The following is a 23,233-nucleotide window of genomic DNA, read 5'->3' as shown; positions in this document are numbered from 1 at the left end:
TGGAGCAGGATTGCATGTGGATTTGGACAGAGACCAGCGTACAAGCCAGAGACACCTGGAGATCCGTCTGGTGGAAGATACCGAAAGGTTTACTCTTGTTTTCCTTCTTGTATAGGATTGATAGATTGTATAATAAAATTTAATTGTTAAAAAACAGAGCCAACAAGGAACTGTCCATGGGAACCTACTCACTGGCTTGTTCCTCTTGGCTTGCTCAGCCTTTCTTTGTTGTTGTTTAATGAAGATTTATTAAATATATCATGCTCTGCTTGCATGTACACCTGCACACCAGAAGAGGGTACCAGATCTCATGGTAGATGGTTGTGAGCCACCATGTGGTTGCTGGGAATTGAACTAAGGACCTCTGGAGCAGACAGTGCTCTTGATCGCTGAGCCAGCTCTCCAGCCCTGGCACTCAGCCTTTCTTATAGCACCCAAGGCCACCTGCCCAGGGGCGGTACTTCCCTCAGTGGGCTGGGCCGTTTTACAGCACTCAGCCAAGCAACATCCAATACAACAGGTGGCGCGGTGCAGCTGCAGCCTCTGCGAGTGTCACCTTCCCTTCCACCCCCGTGGCAGGATGCAAACAGTCAACAGGCTCAGTTGGGATAATTCTTTTTGCAAAGGGCTCAGCTGAACTCCCCAGAATGACAGTTTCCTGGCTCCTAAAACAATCACAACTCGGGTATTCTCTCTGCAACTAACTCAGGCTGGCCTGAAACTCACTAGCTTAATCTTAAACTCATGACAGTCCTGTTTTAGCCTTGAAAGTACTGAGATTATGGCTTTTTAATTTTCTATTAGGATTTACATGTTATGTGAGTGCAGGTGCACAGAGAAGGCAGACCGTGAGCCAACTGATGTGGCTGCTGTCAACACCACTTGTCAGAACACGTGCTATGGTCAACACATCCACCTCCAGGCCCTGATTAAGCCTTTGAGTCACACAGTTTATACAGAACAAGCCAACAGAAAGTTGAAGGTTCCCTGAACAATTAAATAGTTAAGTGTGGCAGGGCATGGTGGGCACACCTTTAATCCCAGCACTCGGGAGGCAGAAGCAGGAGGATCACTGTGAGTTTGAGGCCAGGCTGGTCTACAAAGTGAGTCTAGGACAGCCAAGGCTACACAGAGAAAGCCTGTCTCAAAAAACCAAAGGGAGGGGGTGTAGAAAGTGCTAAATTGTTCACTAATTATGTCCATCATTTCTAATGGAGGGGGGAGCTAGGAGTATAGGTGACTGAAATACACAAACAAAAAGCAAGTGATGTATTCCTATAAGCCAGTCAGCTCTAGTCAAGTCCTTGAGTGAAGTTCAGGATCCCCCCTCCCGACTAACATCTACTCTAAGCCCCCAGTAAACACTAAGCCATTTCTTCACCAGTTTAATTGTCTTTGAAGACAGAAAATAGATTCTTCCCTATTATGCTGAGCGCTTTACCTTGCAAGCACGCCAGCTTTTCTTAATACCCATTCATCTCAGCCCGGTTCAGTGTCCTCAGCAGATGCTTATCACATCAGGCCCCACAGGCCCCACCCCACACGGTGTGTTCATCTGCTTTGTTGTGTGTCCCACAGCCAGTACCAGGAAGCCGACTGCAGAGTGTGCTTAGCATGCAGAGCCCTCCAGTCTGCACAGAACCGCCAAAGACACAGCTGTAAACCACACAGTGCTGGCTGATAGCTGAGACCTATCTCGGTGTATGGATGTGGTTTCCATCCTTAGTGCCAAAAAGAAAATTCTCTTTGTTTTCCAAGGAGCTCACTAATTTCTCCCAAAACTGTTTAGCTTTTTAAAAACATCTCAGTGTGTCTGGCTATAACTTACAATGTTCCTGCTTCAGGCTGCAAGTGCTGATTTACAGGAGCAGCTCACCATGTCCAGAATGCAGTCTCTCTGAAGTGTCTTCATGGGCTTGTGTAAACCATGGAGAGCATCCTTACCAGTGCCCATTGGTTTCTCCCCTTCAGTGGAGCAGGTGGCTAAGATTCAAACACACCATCAGGGAGTGTGGTCAGCAGTCTTTATTAAAGCCCATGAGCAGGGACGCTCCAGGCAAGCTTTCATTATCACAATGGATTTTTTTCTCAAACCCCTTTGTAATCAAGGAGGTTCATTTGTCAACATGCCTTCTACATCCTAGCTACTTCCCAAATCTCACATACCATCAGCATGTATAGATGCAATTTCTTTTTCTTTTTCTTTTTTTAGATGCAATTTCTTTACATCTTTCTCTTAGCAGTTTAAAAAATAAAAAAATAAATAAAACCTTGAGCCAGATGGTGGTGGTGCAAACCTTTAGTCCCCCGCACTCCACAGGCAGAGGCAGGCTTATCTCAAGAGTTTGAGGCCAGCCTGGTCTACATAGTAGGACAGCCAGGGCTACGCAGAGAGACCCCCGTCTCGGAAGAGAAAAGAACAGTGAGGGTCCCACTGACCGACCGCCAAGGCTGGGCTGGGACTCAGGGGCTTGCCTGCCTCATATGAAAGCTCTTTAAAGCAATAAAAATTTTTGTTCTGCAGCAGTGTCATTACACAAGAGTATATAAACCTTGAGAGGAATTCTGTTAAAAAAAAAAATACTGTGACCAAGAAAATATTGCTTGCCTTTAAATAAATATAAGTGGCAAAAAATTAAATATACTTAAAAGGCCATTTTCACAAATCCACAAGTTTACATGTAAGGATCCAAGGGAAGCCGCCTCTGCAGTCCTCAGACACGCCGGTCACAGAGCAAGGCTGGCGTTCAGGATATGAACAGCTCCCCTGGCAGAGTGTGTTGGGCAAGCTACGGAATGGTTTAGATTCCCAAACCTGCCGAGTTTATGTCAAATCTTGCACAAGTGCCTTTTTTGTTTCTCTGAATCCTCCTTTCCCTCCCAGCTTCTCTGCACCTCTACAGTCCTTTGTGTTTCCTCGCTGCAGCCAGCCCAGCGCTCAGCACTTCATCTCTCGCTGGCATTTCCCTGTGTCCTTCAACACGAATCACTCCTAGTGAAAAGGAAGCCACTGTCACTGTAAGCAGGATCCAGTTAAGAGTATTCACAGGAAGGGCTGATCCTGGAGAGATTCTCACCAAAGCAAGACCAGCAGCCATGCTGGTTCTGATAAAAAGAAACCCGTTAGAAGGCCACCTGCAGGTTGTGGCTGCAGCAGAAGGCTACAGGCAGAGAGACACTCCACATTAAGTTGTGAGGTTGCGCATGGGCACCAGCTGCCATGCCCACTGTGAGGTGCTGCACATGACACGTGGCCTTTCCTTCCGTCCACAGGGAGCAAACCGCAAACACACACAACCTGGGCCCTTCAGACACTGACCCAAGTCCAACATGGAAGGCAGGCGTACAAGGCATAGATTAGTCCAATGTGGGGTCCAGTGGTGGGGCACAGGGCCCTGGAGAGAACAGTACACCTCAATCACAGATCCTTGAGACGAGTGGGGACTGGTCTGGCATATACAGCACAGGTGGGGAGCCCACACTACTGGAAGGACTTCGGAAGTGGGTGTCGAAGGAGCTTGGGGTAAGGCCAATCACAGCGTCACTCTGGGGCAGTTCACCTTTCAAAAAGTCATCGTCTTCATCCTCCACTAGGTCCTGTGCAGAGAACAGAGTACTGAGAATATCACAGTGCTGGTGTGAAACGTTTCTGTGAGATGGTGGTCGCCACCCCGCTGGCAACATGAGTTTGGACCAACATATAAAAGGAATGAAATAAACACCCAAGTTGTCCCCTGACGCTGTGTAAACAAAGAAACACACAAACACAAACATGCACACACACACACCCCTTAAAATTTTCTTTTGCATTTTGAGATGGGGCCTCTCTATTTAGTCCTGACTGTCCTGGAACTCACTCTGTAGAAAGGGTGGCTTCACACACATAACAGATTCTCCTGCCTTTGCCTCCTGGGTACTGGGATTAATAATGTATACCACCATGCTTCACACTAAGTTTGTTTTTTTAAAAATTTATTTCCGTGTGTGAGAATATTGCCTGAGGTCAGAAGAGGATGTCTGATCCTATAGAACTAGAGTTATAGAACGTTGTGAGCTGCCATGTGGGTTTTGGGAATTGAGCCTAGGTCCTCTGGAAGAGCCTAAGTAAATGCTCTTAAATCACAAACCATCTCTTCAGGCCCCTAAATTTTTGTTTGTATGTTTGTTTTTGTTGTTTTTTTTTCCGAGATAGGGTTTCTTGTGTGTAGCCTGGAACTCATACAGACCCCCCCTGCCTCAGCCTCCCCAATGCTGGGATTAAAGGCATGCACCACTACACCCAGCTTTGTTGTTTTTTCACTCAGGACAGTTTCGGTTTCTGAGTTCAAGAACAGCCAGGTTACACAGAGAAACATTGTCCCGGAAAACCCAAATGTACAAACAAGTGAATAAAAATAAAATAAAAGCCAAGTACAAGCCTGGCATGGTAGCACACACCTTTAATCCCAGCACTTGGGAGGCAGAAGCAGGCAGATGGATGCGAGTTCGAGGCCAGCCTGGTGTACAAGGTGAGTTCAGGACAGCCAGGGCTGCGCAGAGAAACCCTGTCTCAAAAAACAAAAACAAACAAACAAAGAAAAAAGCCAGGTACAACGTACACTTGGAACCTCGGCCTTGAGGAGGCAAAGACAAGTGGATCCTGGGTTCCCTGCTTAACAAGACTCCAAACCAGTGAAAGACCCTGTCTTAAAAATAAGGTAAAGAGTTCCCAAGGTGGACCTCTGGTTTCCACATACATGTATGTACCTGATCTGACACATATATATATACAAACACATAGAAAAAAAAAAAAGACTTGCCTAGTATGGTGACAAAGAGCAGTGAGTGAGGGGGGAGGGGGGCCCAGGGCTGCGTGAAACCACCATGATAGAAACCAATGAAATAGAACCCTACAAATCCTTTTACCGAAAACATAACCTGGGCTTGGACTCAAGCAGCATTTAGTGTGCTTACTGTGGCCTTCACCAAGTGCCTCCATGACAAGCTTACCTTTTTATTGGGTTTCTTAAACTCTTGCAGCTCTTCAGCACTCATGTCTTCCCAAATCTGATAAATAGGATTGATGAACTTCTTTGACCTGCCAAGGATAGCATTTCAAAGTCAATATGGAGCCCAAACTTCCAGCACCTTGCTCTCTTCTCAGACCCACATCCCAAAGCAGGAACTCAAGACTACAGCTGACGAGGGAGTGTTCTGAGTCCCGAGGCTTCATCTGTTAGCACCTGGGAAGCTGCCTCTGGCGCACTAAGTGCTTCACCTATAAACAGACCAATGTTCTGGAACTCCTACAGGCATCTACTAAACATGAAGTCTAAATACCAACTAAAATGCCGGGCGTGGTGGCACATGCATTTAATCCCAGCACTCAGGAGGCAGAGGCAGGCAGATCTCTGGAGTTCGAGGGTAGCCTGGTCTACAAAGATGAGTCCGGGACAGCCAGGGCTACACAGAGAAACCCTGTCTCAAACAAACAAACAAACAAACAAACAAAACAAAAAACAAAAACCCAAAACCCAAACAAAACAGCCGAACTAAGATGAGACCAGCTGGTCAAGCCTTAGGGACCAGGAAACACGAAAAGCTACTTATATACTGTGTCCAGAGCTGGAGAGATGGCTCAGTCTTACCAGCACTTGCTATTCTTACAAAGGGTCCTAACTCTTTTCTGATTTCCAAAGGCATGAGGCAAGCGCACGGTACACATGTATACATGCAGGCAAAACACTCACAAAGCAAAAACATACACAAAAGAACTTTAAAAATAAGGAAAAAACCAAAAACAAAAACCTGTGCAGTTAGCAAAAATATACAAACACCAAAAATGGTGGAACAACCCATTTAGATAAATCACAGGCACTGGGATGGGATTCCATCTTTAAAGGAAAGAGAAAGTTGGCAGAAAACTAGGAACTGTCAGCACCCTCTCTGTCCTGGAAATTTGGACTCACTTACTCAGCCTAAACCAACCAGTTTAAAGGAAAAAGAAAAAAGAAAAAAAAAGGCCTCGGCATCCCCCTGGGCTCAGGAAGACAACCATGAGCACAGCATGGTGTGCTTGTGAGGCAGTCTGGGGCCTCTGACAGTCAGTCACTCACCAGTAGCCAAATTAGCAGTCAGGAAGCCCACTGAGGAGAAGGCAGCGCTCAGCTCAGTCCCAGCCTTGGGAAGAGGAAGAAGGGAGGACCTACCTTTTAAGCACACAAGGGTCAAAGGGAAAAAAAGTGTCCAGTGGGTTGGTGCAGGTCTGCACAGAGTCTCCGCCCGCTGTACTTCTGATAACGGGGAGCATCTGGCGGTTGTTCCTCTCCATGATGGTGTAGCAGAACACAAGCTGGTACTTACTGTGGGGGAGACAACAAAGCAGATGAACACACCATGTGGGGTTGGGCCTGCGCATCTGATGGGATAAGCACTCAGGGCATCCACACATCTGCTAAGGAGGAAGGAAACTGAAGACACTGAACCAGGCTGAGATGAATGGGTATTAAGAAAAGCTGGCATGGGCTGGAGAGATGGCTCAGGGGTTAAGAGCACTGCCTGCTCTTCCCAGCACCCACACAGCAGCTCACAACTATCTGTAACACCAAGATCTGACACCCTCACACCAATGCACATAAGTTTAAATTAAATAAAATATTTAAAAAAAAAAAAGAAAGAAAGAAAGAAAGAAAGAAAGAAAAGAAAAGCTGGCATGCTTGCAAGGTAAAGTGCTCAGCATAACAGGGAAGAATTAGGACTGGTCACAAAATGGCTCAGTGTTTACTCGGGGCCAGGAGTAGATGTCACTGGGGAGGGGGATCCTGAACTTCACTCAAGGGCCTGACTGTGTTTGAGACCAGGGTTTCATCTTGTAGCTTTGGCAATCTTCCAGCCTCAGCTCCCAAGTACTGAGGTTACAAGCATGAGCCACACCAGCTCTGTTCCTCTTCGTCCCCATTCTCTCCTTCTGTGTCCTCAGACAAAGTTTCACCATGTAGCACAGTGACCTCGGCCTTTTGATCCTCTGGCCTCAGTCTCCCAAGTGCTTAGGTGACAGGACTGAGCTTGGTTTTGTTGATGTTATTGTTTGTTTTGTTTTTGCTAAGTCCAGGGCCTCAAGAATGCCACGCAAGCGTATCTACCGCTAAACGACACCCCAGCCTGCAAGCTCCTTTGCAGAGAAAAGATTACAGAAAGTGTCTGATTATTTTAAACTGGGGCTGGTGAGATATAGCTCAGTACAGCTTAGCAGTCTGACTCCCATCCCCAGAGCCTATGTCTAAAAATGGTGTGGGTGATGGCTCAGCAATGAGCAGCACTGGCTACTCTTCCAGAAGATGCAGACTTGATGCCCAGCATCCATATATTGTGGCTCACAACTGTCTGAGACTCTAGTCTCAGCAGATCTTCTGGCCTCTGTGGGCACCAGGTGTGAAGGTGCCGCACAGATATACAAGCAGGCAAAACATTCATACACACACGCACGCTCGCAAAGCCAGGTACAGCAAGGCATGGTGGCACAAGCAAGCCTTTATTTAACTCCAGCAGAGGTAGGAGGGTCTCTGAGTTTGAGAGCAATCTGGTCTACATGGTGAGTTCCAGGACAGCCAGAGCTCCATAGTGAGATCCCCATCTCAAAATAATACACACACACACAACAATAATAACAAAAAGCCAGTGCAAACTTTTACTCTTAGCCTAGGGCACAAGAAACTGGGTACACTGGCTGGCAGTGCTGTTCTTAAGAAAAAATTCACTTAAGAGATTTTTTAATGAAATTCAAATCAGCATCCATGAAAATCAAAACTAGTAGTACACTACAGCCCAAGGATAACTTGACCCTGGATTTACTGCTGGTAGGAGGACAGAATCAGCCTTTGCTTTACATAATTACACCACTATATCTCTTATCAGAGAAAATGTATACACACAGTAAAACACTGGTTCACGCCATGAAATCTGAGCCGCTGTCTGGGCAGTGCAGAGCTCTTATTCAGAACCTCGCTGGGGTGATGATGTGCATGCACTTTCAGGAACCCCTCAGATTCGTTACTCTTTAGTGCTGAATTCATTTGTTGTTGTTATTATGCATTCTGAAATGCTTTTTTCCATGACAGGGTCTCTCTGTGTAGCCTTGGCTGTCCTGGACTCACTCTGTAGAGCAGGCTGGCCTTGACCTCAGAGATGCAGCTGCCTCTGCCTCTGGAGTGCCGGGATTAAAGGTGTGTAACACCACGCCCGGCTGCCAAGTGCTTCTTGAGAGCATCACGCAGTTCCCCATCTTTAACTATCAAGCTCTCCTCCAGTTTGTTTTGTTAGTAACCCTGGGCTAAGGCTCTGCGGTCTATTTGTACCTCTCAGCTCACTCCTTTGCCTACTAAGTATTTCAGGGTACCGAGGCCACTCTGGATAAAAGCAAGATCGACTCCCAGTCTGACTAAAGAACAGAACAGATGGATGCAGTATTCTTGTGAGAATAGCACTATTTGTTTCTTCATTGTTCTTGGAAATGAACTGGAATTTACTCTCAGTGCCAGAGCACATGGCATCTAGCACCACAGTTCCACCCCCTTGCCTTTTTAAAGCCCATAAAGGAAAATGGAAATGACTCACTTTGTGACAGCAGCAAAAAAATTAACCACTGACGGCAGGCAGATCTTCAGAGGGTTCAGCTGGCTCAGCACAATACGCTCAAAGTTTAGACTCTGAAGATACCGTAGGCCTTTATTTAAAAAAAAGAGGGTGAGAGGGGTGCTAAGATATCTTTAAAAGTACAAATTTTTACATATTCAAAATCCAATTTCTGGGCCCTGGGGAAGAGCACATGCTTACGATGAGCTTGAGCCCCAGCACACTCCAAACAAAGACATTTTCAAGAAGTTCCTGGCAGATAAAAGTTCAAGCCAACTGCTAGTATCCACGGCAGCTTTTCTGAAGAAAGTAACTGAAGTTCTCATCACGTCAAGGATTTGATAGCAAGCAACCTGGAACCGTATCTGTAAGCTCAGAGCAGACTGAGCACTCACTGCTCTTGCAGAGGACCCAGACTCAGTTCAAAACTCACATCTATGGCTCCAATTCCAGGGAGGCTGCTGCCCTCTCCTGAACTCCGTGGGCACCAGCCACACACATGATGTACAGACACACATGCAGGCAAAACATCCATACACATAAAATAAAGTGAATAAATCTAATATAGAATGGCTTATATTTTAAATAACATACGTTATATATTTAAGTGACATAAACAAAGCTAGGTATTGCACACACCTGTAATCTCAGCCCTAGGGAGGCTGGTGGCAAAGGATCATTGGGAGTTTCAAGGAAGCACACACATACACACACTGACACAGACATTCACACCTCTGTGGGGTCCAGGGACAACCTCCTGACTCAGCTGTGACTTTGGAAAACTGCAGGCCTGAGATACAGCATAGGACAGTGGTTCTCCACCTATGGGTCATGACCCTGTTCAGGGATGTCAAACAACCCTTTTACAGGGGGTCACCAAGACCATCAGGAAACACAGATATTTACTATACGATTCATAACAGTAGCAAAATTACAGCTATGAAGTAGCGACAAAAATAATTGGCTGGAGAGATGGCTCAGTGGTTAAGAGCACCGTCTGCTCTTCCAAAGGTCCTGAGTTCACTCCCAGCCACCACATGGTGGCTACAACCATCTATAATGTGATCTGATGCCTCCTTCTGGCCTGTAGGTGTACATGCAAGCAGAGCACTGTATACATAATAAATAAATCTTTTTAAAAAATAATAATTTTATGGTTGGAGGGTCACAGTAACATGAGGAACTGTATTAACGGATTATTGCATTAGAAAGGCTGAGAACCAATGGCCTAGGAGGAATGTCCTCCTTGGGGCAAAACAGGCCAGAGGGGTAAGGAAGTACAGAACTCAAACAAGGAGAATCAAAGACCCTGACAGCCCAACCTCTGATTTCAGTGCTCTTTCCAGTAGCTAGCTAAACAATACATAAACAGCAGTGGGGAAAACAAAAAATGGTTCACTCTTCAAGTGAGCCCAGCACTTTTGTCTCTGTTTCTGTTCCCAGTCCGTGATGTCGCAGCTGCCCAGCCCCCGCCGCCCTCCACACAGTTAAACACAAGCACCAGTGCTACTGGAACACAGTGGAGAAGGATGACCCATGCCGAGCAAGGCCTCGGGGAACGATGAGAGGCTCTAGGGAAAGGGGCAAAGGGCATTTGCGCATTTTGTTCCCTGGATTCTTCCTGGATGTGATTCCACATACCCTGCGTTTTCAAGACAGGGTTTCCCTGTGAAACAGCTCTGGGTGCCCTGGAGCTCCATCTGGGATCCGCCTGGGATTAAAGGTGGGCGCCACCACCGCCCGGCTTGACAAACACTTTTATTCAATTTATGAGACAAGTTTCTTCCTGTTGGCTGCCAGATCATAGCTATAGAATCCAATGTGGTCAGTGCACCCTGAATCTGGGTCTGTCCCTCTGCCTCGCTTTTGTGCTTTCCCAGGTATAATCGATGGTACGTGCCAGGCAATTGTGTTTAAATTGGTCTGCCCTGAGAAAGCTCTGGGAAAGGGCTGCTCTGTTAATATTTACTGTGTGCTTACTGGTGTTCATTTACATGTTCTTCTGAGCTGAAGCAGCCTTCCCTGCACCATTGCTTTCTCTGTTCCATTCATGTTAAAGTGCACTGACACTGAAGAAAGGCTGTCTACAGCGTTACACTGCAGTCCGCCCCGTTCTTCAGGTGCTCAGATCCCAGGTCCAGCAGACGACATGTGCACAGCTCGGTGACACATGGCAAAGGCAAGGGCAGCAGCACTGTCCTAGTGGTGTAAGTACAGTAAGAAAACCCAGCTTGAACCCACATTACTGACCTTCCTTCAAGTTTCCACTCAAAATCTGTTTGTGTCTAAAAACAAAAGTGTAGAAAACAGCTTGGCAGGCTGAATAAAATGGACCGTGGAGGGCAACGTCACAGAAAGCCTTCGTTCCTGTATCCTGGTTGTTAAGATACATGTGCAGCCAGTTAACCAAGAGATCCAAGCACGACTTTACAGTGCTGCAAAGAGAGAAGTCGGGGTTATTGGCTTTCTCAGGAAGACAGAGACAGAAACATACCTGCCAGCCAGATGCAGTAGCGCACACCTTTAACCCAAGCACGTGGGGAGGCAGAGGCAGGCGGATCTCTGAGTTCGAGGCCAGCCTAGGTCTATGTTCCAGGATGGCCAGGGCTACAGAGAAACAACAACAACAAAAACCCACAACAAAAAATTAGAAGGCAACTTTCTACCACCCACCCCTTTCCCTCCTGCTTTTCTCTGTCCATGAGTAAGGCTTCTGGTGAGTTCTTTGTTTGGTTTTGGTCTTTTGTGATGGAATGAAACCCCAGACCTCATGCATGTTAAGCAATTGCCTCCCACTCACCCAGCCCAGGGGAGGGATTTGAGCACTCTATACTCCATCGTGAAAGAGATGCCCTGCGTCACCTCTAAGTTTTATGGCTGGGGGTGAACCCACGGGTTTGCATGTGCCAAAAGTGCTTTACCACTGAGCTCCACCCCACCCCTAATTAGCTTAAAGGGAGTTTTCTTTAGGTCAGCACATCATCACATGCTAAAAGCCTCATGTGCCCTTTATTATCCAGGTGGAGACTTCTCCTCAAACTGCTTCTTAGAAATAAAAACATCTTGCATTGTAGTGAACAGACATCTTCCCTTGCTTTACAAAGACAGACCAATGATATAAGACCTATTGTCTTTAGCTTGAGACAATACTGTAATCTTTTAAAAGCAAAATATTAAAAATCATTTGGAAAAAAAGGAAAAAAAATCCTTTGGAAAATTAGGTTACTTACATAAGAGGAATATATTTAGCCCTTGCCAAGAAGCTCCCAATGTAATTTGCAGCAGCTTGCCTGATGATGGCAGGGTTATTTGGATCCTGCAACTTTTTCCAGAGATGTTCCAAAAATGCTTCTGCAAATCCCTGTAAATAGAGAGGCTGCTGGCTTCATCTTCCTAATGCTGAAGCCATTCTGGCTGTCAGCACCTCAGGGTGTTCCTAGCAATGTAGCTACACTGCTAAACAAGAATAGAGGGTCGTGCTTCTCACTTAAAAGCAAAAGCTGAGCAGCGCCCATCGCGGCTTAGTCACTGATACCTCAAACACTCTGACAGAGAGCCAGGGGCCACTGGCTGGGACTCGGTGGGCTGCTTCCACTCTCCCCCAGGCTCACCCGCAGGCCTGCCGCAGCGTACTTGCAGAGCCCCTCCTCCCTCCATGCATTCGGCAGGGAATCCTGCAAAGCCTGCATGGATGCACTTTGCTTCTCCCTGGACCCCTTCTCAGCACACTACTCCCTTCTGCCCCATGCCATTCCTTTGTGTCCGTCCCATACCTAGAAATATTTTCTATCCCAAAGGCCCCACCTGGCAGGGACTCAGGTAGGTAACTCACACTGTTCTCCACTAAGATCTCCCCATTCTCACCCTCAGTCCTGCTTACAGGCGCCTCTCCCCTCCAACTCTCAGTGCAGACCCAGAGTCCCCCTAGCCCTTTCATCTGTCTCTCCTCAGTTCTGTGACTTGATGTGACCTACTTCCAGGATGCGCTGATCCCACCTCAGTCTTTGCCATCTCCTTCCTCTCTGCCACACACCCACTCCAGAAGCACTCACTATCAGATAACTCACAGCCATCACCTCCCTAAGATCCAGAGAAGGCAACGTGGCCTAAGGAATGGAACACCCACCCAAAGATAAGACTTCAATCACCTCAAACTCCAGAGCCTAACCAGCAGTGTAAAAACACAACCACTAACACCCAAGACAATGTGTCTCTGCCAGAACCCAGGAACCTTGCTACAGCAGGTCCTAAAATGCAACATGGCTGAAGTACAAGACAAGAACTTCAAAATAGCAATTATGAATTGTTCAAGGACCTTAAAGAAGATATGAATTAAATCCCTTAGGAAGTCTTGAAAATACAAACAGTGGAATGAAATAATGAAAACAGTTCAAGACATAAAAGTAAGGAAAAGCTGAGTGGTGGCGGCACTCGCCTTCACTTCTAGGGGAAAAAAATCTTGGGGTAAGTCTAATCAAGCAAATGAAAATCTTGTATAATAAAAACTTTAAGCCAGGTACAAGAGGCAAGCAGATCTCTGTAAGTTCGAGGCCAGCATGGTCTACAAAGAGAGTCCAGGGCAGCCAAGGCTACACAGAGAAACTGTCTCAAAAAACAAAAATTCCTACACAATTTTCACAGAACTTGAAAGGAAAATATTCAGCTTCATATGGAAACACATACATGCAGGCGCGCGTACACACACACACACACACAGCTAAGATAACTCTGAATAATAATAAAAGAACTGTAAGTGGTATCAACACCCCCAATCTCAAAGGGTTCTATAGAGCTATAGTAATAAAACTAGATGGTATTGACAAAGAAGCAGAACTGTTTATCAATGGAATCAATTTGAAGACCCAGACATTAGTCTACACATCTATGGACACCTGATTTTTGACCAAAAAGCCAGAAATATACTCTGGAAAAAATAGCATCTTCAACAAATTGTGTTGGTTAAGTCAAACTGGCCAACTTCATGTAGAAGAATGTAAATAGACCCCTATTAATTACCCTGCACAACACTCAACTCCATATGAACTGCAGACCTCAACACAGGCCAGTAGAAGAGAAAGTGGGGATAGTCTTGAACTCATAGTCACAGGAAAAGGCTTTCTGAACAGAACACCAATAGAACAGGCACTAGGAACAGTAAACGGGACTTCACGAAACTGAAAAGCTTCTGTACTTCAAAGGACACTGTCAGTCAGACAAAGGGGCAGGATACAGGGTGGGAAAAGATCTTTACTAAGTACACCTCTGAGAGAGGGTTAATATATAAAGTATATAAAGAACTAAAAAAAATGCTGGGTGGTGGTGGTCCACGCCTTTAATCCCAGCATTTAGGAGGCAGAGGCAGGTAGATCGCTGTGAGTTCAAGGCCAGCCTGGTCTACAAAAGTAAGTCCAGGACAGCCAAGGCTACACAGAGAAACCCTGTCTCGAAAAACAAAAACAAACAAAAAAAAGAACTAAAAAAACAAAACGAAAACATGAACATCAAGAAAACAACCTAACATGCACATAATTAACAGAGTTCTCAAAAGGTGAAACAAATGGTGGAGAAACACGTAAAGAAATGTCCAACAACTTTAGTGATCAAGGATGACTAAGCAAATCAAACCACTCTCAGATGCCATCTTACACCAGTCAGGATGCCAATAACACAAATGATAGCTCATGCTGCAAAAGGTGTGGGCAAAGGCAAACGGTCCTCCACTGCTGGGGACTACCAACTTTACAGCCTCTATGGAAATCAGTGTGTGGTTCCTCAGGGAATTGGAGACAGATCGACCTCAAGACCACCTATGCCACTCTTGGGCATGCACCCAAAGGACTCTCATCCTACTTCAGAGACACTTGCTCTCCCATGTGCACTGCTTTTCTACTCACAATAGCCAGAAACAGTAACTACAAACAGCCTAGATGTCATCAACGGATGAAGGAACAAAGAATGTGGGCTTGAGCCCTAGCATTACCAGAAGGAAGGGGAAGGGCACCCTCTGATGACCGAAGGCAGGACCAACCTCCGGTGTGCCTGTGTGCCGCAGTTCCCCCACACACCTCCTCCACAGTGTTTAAGGGAAAGAATGTGGAACAACATAATAAAGATGGGCTGGGGCTTCACTCACACTGCTCCAGAGAACCAAAGTTCAGTTTCAGGGAACCCGACACCCTCTAAACACTGTGGGCACCAGTACTCTCACACACTCTCTCTCTCTCTCTCTCACACACACACACACACACACACACACACACAGAGAGAGAGAGAGAGAGAGAGAGAGAGAGAGAGAGAGAGAGAGAGAGAGAGACATGTACAGGCACACATAATTTAAAAATTAATAATAAATGTTTAGCTGGGCCTGGGATACATGCCTCTAATCCCAGTACTCATGAGGTAAAGGCAGGCAGATCTCTGAGTTCCAGGCTACCCAGGGTTACATAGTAAGACCCTATAAATCAATCAGTTCATCAATCAATCAACATGGCAATAGCATTTTACTTACCAATTTGAAGCTGCAAAGGAAAAACATGAAGAACTGTACATGGCAGGAGGCGTGTGTAGGCAACAGGAGCTTGTCAAAGACAGATACCAGATCACGGTATAAATCCTTTGTTTTATTGTTATCAATCTTACCTACAAAGAAAATTTGAATTTGAATTTCATAAATGCATAGTTTTAAAAAAACACAATGCCATTACAAATCAGCATTTAAGCTAGGCCTGGTGGCACATACCCTTAACCCCATCACTCTGGAGGCAGAGGCAGGGGGATCTAGTTCCTGAGGCCAGCCTGCCTGATCTACAGACTGGGTCCCTGGAAAACCAAGGTGACACAGGGAAAGGCTGTACACTCATAAGGTTCCAGCACAAAAAAAAGGGGGGAAAGGCAGAAAAGCAAGACCAAACAAAACTAACGCCCAGCATTATCTATTACCTATTATTATGACAGTATTTCAAACTGCTGACATGTGTTGTATGTGGTGTGTGTGTGTGTGTGTGTGTCTGACATGTGTTGTGTGTGTTGACACAGGTCCTAGGTAACGGCAGGCAGCAGTTTTCCGTCCTGTGCCATCTCAGTGGCTCACGCTCACATCCTCAATGCAGCCCAACAGCAAGAACAGGATCTTTTTTTGGGGGGGGGGCGGATTCCGAGACAGGGTCTCTCTGTGTTAGCCGTGGCTGTCCTGGACTCACTTTGTAGACCAGGCTGGCCTCGAACTCACAGCGATCCACCTGCCTCTGCCTCCCGAGTGCTGGGATTAAAGGCGTGCGCCACCACGCCCAGCCAAGAACAGGATCTTACTTTATGCAGTGTAATCCCATAGTGACAAGGAAACAAGCCTTTTCTTCACACACTGCTGTGAAGCCACAGAAATGATCTTTTTGTTTTCGGGGACAGGTCTCATGGAGCCCAAGCTGCCTACAACTCACTATGCAGCAAAGGCTGACTCACTTTGTAGACCAGGCTAACCTCAAACTCACAGCGATCCGCCTGTCTCTGCCTCCTGAGTGCTGTGATTACAGGCATGTGCCACCAAACCTGGCCAATAAACGCATTCTTAAACCACAGCAAAGTGCACAGACATGCAATACCCATGCTGTTTCCTGAAGACTAGTTTGCTAAGTAAAGTTAAAGTCCTGACACTGGGCATAAGGAAGACACCCAGCAGAGGCCTCTGAAGGAACTGTAGCAGAGAGGCGCCATCCTAGGGTAGTCAGCACACTATTGAGTTTCTTGAGCATCCCAACTACAGGTGATATCTTCTAAACTTGTCCAAACTCCGTTTAATACCCTTTATTATAAGCAACAGTGAAAACATCATGGGCTTTGAAGTTTACTACAAAGACTGGAGTCTTCATGCCACTTCCTCCATTTTCCAACTGTATAGCACTTGCATGAAGTCGATCTGTCCGACCCTTTTTTTTTTATTCCTAGGGTACTGACTGACCATCCACACGGCACACGTCCTCAATGTAGGACAGCAGCAAGGAGAGCAGGATGTCCAGGCGTTCTGCGACGGGATGAGCCATCTGGCTAGGCTGCTCCAGGTCAGCCTTCTTTTCAGGTTCAGTGTTCTCATCTTCATCCTTTGAGGAAGTAAAAACTGACATTACACCAGCACTCAGGAGGCAGAGACAGGAAGATCATTGTGAGTTCAAGGCCAGCTTCGTCTATAAAGCAAGCCCAGGACAGCCAGCGTGACACAGAGTATGATACTGTCTCAAAAATCAAAGTCACTGAAAGTTTTTGGTGTTTGGGGAACTGACATAGCCTATTATTTCTTCTCTAAAAGAGAAGAGAAAACACAGACTCTCATTTAGAAATGTGTATTAAAGTCAAATCTCAAATTTTAAATAAACACCAGACTGATTCTATTTTTTTTCTTCTCTTTATTTTTTGGGGAGGTGGGAGATGGGGCAGGTGGGACCCTCATACATACTAACCATGTGTGCTAGCCGCATCCCCAGCCCTGACTCAGTAAGACCCAAGCAGAACTGGCTATGCCAACGACACACTCCCATCCCTGATCTTGGTGACTACTGCAGCTGCAGTGCTGGGGCTGGGTCACCTTTACCAGGTGTGGGTGTGCATCTTAGAGCTACTGTGCTGTCTGCCAAGAGCTCACAGCTTCTCCAGTCATAACCTCAGAACCAATGTCACCAGGATTCTCAGTGAATAAAGAGATCTGCTGCCAATCTTATGACCTTAGTCTGATCCTCAGAATCTCCATGGTAGAAGACAAAGGGCTCCCACGTTGCCCTCTGGCCACATGCTTCCCCAGGCACGCATGTGAGCTTCCTCCTGTCACACCCCAGAACAGGCTCACTCCTTTAGCTCTCTCCGAACTTTCTGGCTCCCTCGTACCTGGCCTCAATAGCACCTCAATTCAGCTCAAACTCTGCTCAGTTCAACTCCACACCACATACCATCCCAACTGGAGAGCGACTACTAAATATAACTGGTAGAACACAGAAACTAGGCTCAGCTGTCAAGAGCACTGGCTGCTCTTCCAGAGCATGCAGGTTCCATTCCACACGGCAACTCACAGCTGTCTGTAACTCCAGGTCCACGGCTTCCAACACCCTCACCTACACCCATGTAGGCAAAGCACCAATCAACATAAATAAAATAAATTATGTATTTTTAAAAAATAGAAACTAAACTAGGACACTTTCTGCTTGCTGTTTCCTCCCAGGTGCTTGTGGCTTAAAGAAACAATAAAAAGCATTTTATGAATAAAAGTAAAACAAATTTCACCAAAACCAAACTTAAAGATTTGGACATAAACTGTTTATTGGGGACTGGAGAGATGATTCAGAGGTTAAGAGTGCTGACTGTTCTTCCAAAGGTCCTGAAATCAATCCCTGGCAACCACATGGTGGCTCACAACCATCTATAATAAGACCTGGTGCCCTCTTCTGGCCTGCTGGCTCACATGCAGGCAGAATACTGTGTAAGTAATAAATCTTTCTTTAAAAAACTGTTTATTGGCAGGTCTCTCACTAACCTAGAACTCTACAATTATCCTAAACTGGCCTACTTCTATGCCTCCTGTCTGTGCCTCACTAGTGCTGGGATTTTGAGCACATAGCACTACACCCAACAACTACTACACTAGTCCTGGGTTCTAGGGGGTCAAACTTAAGTCCTTCCATGTACAAGGCAAGCACTGTGCAAGCACAGCTATCCTTCCAGTCCCTCCACTATTGTTTTAACAGAAAGTATTTAAAAAGCTAAGCCATAGCCAAGAGGTGGTGGGACATGCCTTTAATCCCAGCACTTGGGAGGCAGAAACAAGAGGATCTCTGAGTTCAAGGCCAGCCTGGTCTACAGAGTGCGTACCAGGACAGCCAAAGCTACACAGAGAAACCCTGTCTTAAAAAAAGGAAAGGCTGGGCTGGAGAGATAGCTCAGTGGTTAAGAGTGCTGCCTGCTCTTCCAGAGGTCCTAAGTTCAATTCCCAGCAACCACATCGTGGCTCATGACCATCTATAATGTGATCTAATGCCCTCTTCTGGCCTGCAAGTGTATATGCAGATAGAAAATTGTATATATAATAATAAATAAATCTTTTTTTTAAAAAAGGAAAGAAAGAAAGAAGAAGCTAAGGCATTAGCTGTCTTTTCACACTCTGGTGTGATGAACCTCCAGTACATGCTTCTGTCAACAGAAATACAAACAATAAGAACAAGAACCAATCCACAACACCCGTGTGGCAGCTCACAGCTGTCTATAACCCCAGTTCTGACACCTTCCCAGGCATACATGTAGGCAAAACACCAATGTAAATGAGATAAATAAATTATTATTCGGAAAAAAAAAAAACAAAGAAGCAAAATACAAGACTAAAACAAAGACGTTTAACCATCAGTGTCAAACAAAGAGATGCTGACCATATCAAACAATCCTTCTGTGGTATCTGTCCCACCACAAGTCTGAGCTGCTGTCTCCTCAGCATCTTCAATGTCCTGACGGGACACACTCACCTGTATCACAAAAAATGAAAACATTTAAAAATTCAACTATTTGTAGCTAAAAATTAATCCACTATATAAACTTCCTGGAACTTGCTGTGTAGACCAGGCTGGTCTCAAATTCAGAGATGCCTCTGCCTCCTGAGTGCTGGGATTAAAGGCGTGCACCTCTGCATCCAGCTTACTATACATATTTTAAAGGGCTCCATCAGCATCTTATAAAACACTGCAACAAAATGTTGGTGTAAACTACCACAGAGAGAAAGTGAACGATTGTAAGGCAAGTCATCACCAGTGCACCTAACAAGAAGTGTCGATGTGACACTTGTCAGCACCAGAGAAATGTCATTTATCCACCTCTTTCAATAACCAAGACACATTCAGGTCAAAATGCCATAGATATGTGGTCACACTATTCAAAACACGACTTTCTTACTGCCTATGCACGACATAACTTTAAAATACTCCTTAAGAATATAAGAGACTTACCAGCGGGAGTGGTGGTACACGCCTTTAATCCCAGCAGTTGAGAGGTAGAGGCAGGTGGATTGCTATGAGTTCAAGGCCAGCCTGGTCTACAAAGTGAGTCCAAGACAGCCAAGGCTATACACATTGAAACCTTGTCTCGAAAAACCAAAAAATAAAGAGAGACTTGCCGGGCGAGGTGTCACACCTGTAATCACAGCACTCTGGGAGGCAGAGGCAGGGGGATCACTGTGAGCTCAAGGCCAGCCTGGTCTACAAAGCAAGTACAGGACAGCCAAGGCTACACAGGAAGGAAAAAAGAAAAAAAGAATGTAAGAGACTTAACAGGGTGTGTATGTGTGTGTGTATATATATACATATATATATATACATGTATATAAATGCAGATAGCCAGAAGTGTAACCCCAAGAAAATGATACCACATACACAACTCACAGCTCTTCCTAGATCTAGCTCTCCCCGTCCCCTGTTCCCTACAGTGTCTGTCAGCGTGTGTGACGGCACACAGCAGTAACCCCAGGACTCAGGAGAGTGAGACAATCTAAAGCTCAAGGCTACCTGGAGCTACAAAACCCCTTCAAGAAAAAAAGAAAGAAAAGCTGGAAACTGCAGGATGTGGCAGACAGGAGAAGCTACCTTGAATCCAAGGCCAACCTAGGCTACCCTGCAAGACTGTCTCAATAAACAAAATCGGGGCTGGAGGAATGGCTCAGCTGTTCAGAGCATCTGTTCTTTCTTATTTACATGCACACACACACACACACACACAAAAAAAAACTTTGTGTATGTGTGTTATGTATGGACACATGCATGTTTTTTGTGTGCGATCTCATATTTCTTGGCATGTTTTTAGGGACAGGCCCAATGCTGTTATCAGGAGTCTTCCTCAATTGCTTTCAACCTTATTCACCAAGGCAGGTTCTTTCAGAACCTACAGTTTGCAGATAAGGCAACCAGCTGGCTTTGGAGACCCTACTTTTGCTTTCCCAGCGCTCGAGGGGTAGGCAGGTCACCACAGCTACGAGCTTTTATGAGCACTTTACTTGCTAAGCCATCTGCACAGCCCAAGTCCAATCACTTTTGCTCTGCTCATCCCTGGCTGATCTTCCCACATGCAGGTTCAGTTTGCTTTCCCTTCTGACTACTCCTGCTGCCCTGTCCCAAGTGCATTGTTTCACGGGCCTGTTCTTCTTTAAAGATTTATTTATTTACTACTATGTCTTAGTTTTTAATCTCTTACGGTTTTTTTATTTGTTTGTTTGTTTTTCCAGACAGGATTTTTTGTGTTAGCCTTGGTTATCCTGAACTTGCCTCAAACTCACAGCGATCCACCTGCCTCTGCCTCCAGAGGGCTGGAATTAAAGGCATGGGCCACCACGCCCAGCTGGGAAAGCAATTAATTGAGGCTGACTTACAGTTTCAGAGTTTAGTCCATTATCATCATGGCGGGCGGCATGCAGGCAGATGTGGTGCTGGAAAAGGAACTGTGTCCCATGCTGGGTGGAGCCTGAGCATAGGAAACCTCAAAGCCCTCCCCTACAACGACACACTTCCTCCAGCAAGGCCACACCCACTCCAACAAGGCCACAGCCCCTAATGCTGCCACTCCCCATAGGCCAAGCACTCAGACCCTGAGGCTACGGGGCCATTCCTATTCAAACCACCACAGTAAGGACTCTCCAACGAGCCCCCACCCGCAGTTAAATCCATCCAAACTGGAACACGCATCTTACACAAACGACTTGTTTCTTTAAACAAAACAAAGCTTGACTTGTCTACCTTTATATTATACATAAGTAAGAATTTTCAAACATAAATGGATGCAGTATCTGATTTTAACATTCATTCTGGGCCTTCTTCACACCCATGCCATATAGTCCCAACAGGCAATCTAGCGCACAGCAGTTCCCACAATGCCCCTGAGTATTTGCTTGTCCCTAACCATAGACTGACTGTCTAAAATTCCCAGACATATGACCAGAACGAAGCAAAGAATTGGACTGGTTTCCACTGTTGCTGTTTTATTTTACACATAAGAAATATATAGTCACTAAATTTCATTAAAAAAAAAAAAAACAGAAAAACTCTAGGTGATCTGATACTTACATCTAACTTGAGTAACTTTTCAATAACAAGCTCCAGGATTTCACGCCTCAAAGTTGGGAAATATAAACTTATCCTTAGTAAGTTATGAACGTAACACTCCTAAAGCATGAGACATGAAAAGATGAATAATTCAGCAGCGTTTCAGGACATATGCAAAACATCAATTATATAACTTTTACTTTAAATACACAAATAGAAAAGAGGATATCAGTACAGAAACTGCACTATCTAAATCTACATATGCTAAGTATAATTAATCTAATCACCTCCAGTAAACATTTTTATTTAGTAATACACTATTGTCTTCTGGTAACTTTCTTTCTTTTTAATTTGTTCATTTGCAGTGCTGGAGATGAAACCCAGGGCCTTACACTCGCTAAGCAAGCACTCTACCACCCAGCTCCACCTGTAGCCTCCCTGCTAATTGCTTTTCCCCCTGCTAATTCTTGTGTATGTAAGCATTCAACACAAAAGTTACTTCTGAAATGCATCTGACCATGACCTGCACACAGTAATAAAATGGCACTGAGAATTCCAAGGAGTTATTAGCTAAAAAAGGAATCAGACACTAGGTGCAGTAGCTCACAGCTATAATCCCAGCATTTAGGAGGCCCTGACACCAGCCTGGGCTACAGATTAAGACCCTGTTTCAAGAAAACATAATAACAACAACAACAAAAAAAAAAGAATGTAAGAAATGTTCTTAGGAGCCTAGAGAGATGGCTCTGAGGTTAAGAGCGCTGCCTGCTCTTCCAGAGGTCCTGAGTTCAATTCCCAGCAACCAAATGGTGGCTCACAACCATCTATAATGAGATCTGATGCCCTCCTGGCCTGCAGCTGTACATGCAGACAGAACACTGTATACATAATAATAAATACATACGTCTTAAAAACAAAAACAAGAACTGTTCTTAGCCTCTCTTGATTTTTGGGGGGGTAGGGTGGGGATAGAATCTCACACTGTTTTGTTTTGTTTTTTTTTCTTCACCCACCCCTCATACTGTTGCTATTAAAAAAGAAAATCTCAACCCACTGATTTTACCAATGAAGACTCAGGAGCCAGATGCTGGGTGAAAACCTGCTGGCTCAGAGAGGCAGAGAAAGCTCCCAGCCGACCTTCCCACTCAGCCCACAGGTTCTGAAGTAAAAAGGCAAAACTCAAAAGCTAAAAACCAAAACCTCAAAGCCAAAAGCTTGCTAGCTCACCCAAGAGCCCAGAAGGAAAAAGCAAAAAACTCTTTCTTCTTCTCCAGGCTTCTTAAACACCCTTCTCTCAAAGCCCTCCTTCCTACTTATCCCTGTCAGCTGGCTTCTTGCTCCACCTCTTGACCTAGCGTTAACTTTATTAAATTCTGTGTACAGAAAGCTCCTGAATTAAAGATGTGTGTAGGGCTGAGCCACACCACAATCACCTGTTTACAATAAACGGAAAATTCTTGGATTAAAGGTGTGTGTTAGGGCTGAGCCACACTAAACAAGAAACAGGTTTTTACAGGTCACAACAGGATCAGACCCCTTGCAACATCACGTCCAGGCCTGAAACCTGCAGC

General features: G+C 45.4%; 1 protein-coding gene across 1 annotated transcript in view; it reads right to left on the bottom strand.

Annotated features, from left to right (window-relative positions):
* Positions 1-2,010: 2,010 nt before the first annotated feature.
* Positions 2,011-23,233, bottom strand: part of RRN3 (RRN3 homolog, RNA polymerase I transcription factor) — a 33,825-nt gene continuing 12,602 nt past the window's right edge. Inside the window, exons 9-18 of the mRNA XM_084763531.1 lie at positions 21,684-21,782; positions 19,011-19,103; positions 16,565-16,703; positions 15,119-15,249; positions 11,841-11,971; positions 10,861-11,045; positions 8,593-8,701; positions 6,189-6,341; positions 4,990-5,077; positions 2,011-3,597 (exon numbers count right to left, since the gene is read on the bottom strand). Coding sequence (XP_084619657.1) covers positions 3,415-3,597; positions 4,990-5,077; positions 6,189-6,341; positions 8,593-8,701; positions 10,861-11,045; positions 11,841-11,971; positions 15,119-15,249; positions 16,565-16,703; positions 19,011-19,103; positions 21,684-21,782 — 1,311 coding nt within the window. The 3' untranslated portion in view covers positions 2,011-3,414. The remainder of the gene's footprint in view (positions 3,598-4,989; positions 5,078-6,188; positions 6,342-8,592; positions 8,702-10,860; positions 11,046-11,840; positions 11,972-15,118; positions 15,250-16,564; positions 16,704-19,010; positions 19,104-21,683; positions 21,783-23,233) is intronic.

This window comes from Acomys minous (genome assembly GCF_964271855.1).
Source record: "Acomys minous genome assembly, chromosome: 16".
Lineage (NCBI taxonomy): Eukaryota > Metazoa > Chordata > Mammalia > Rodentia > Muridae > Acomys > Acomys minous.
This window is presented reverse-complemented; position numbering and strand designations above follow the sequence as displayed.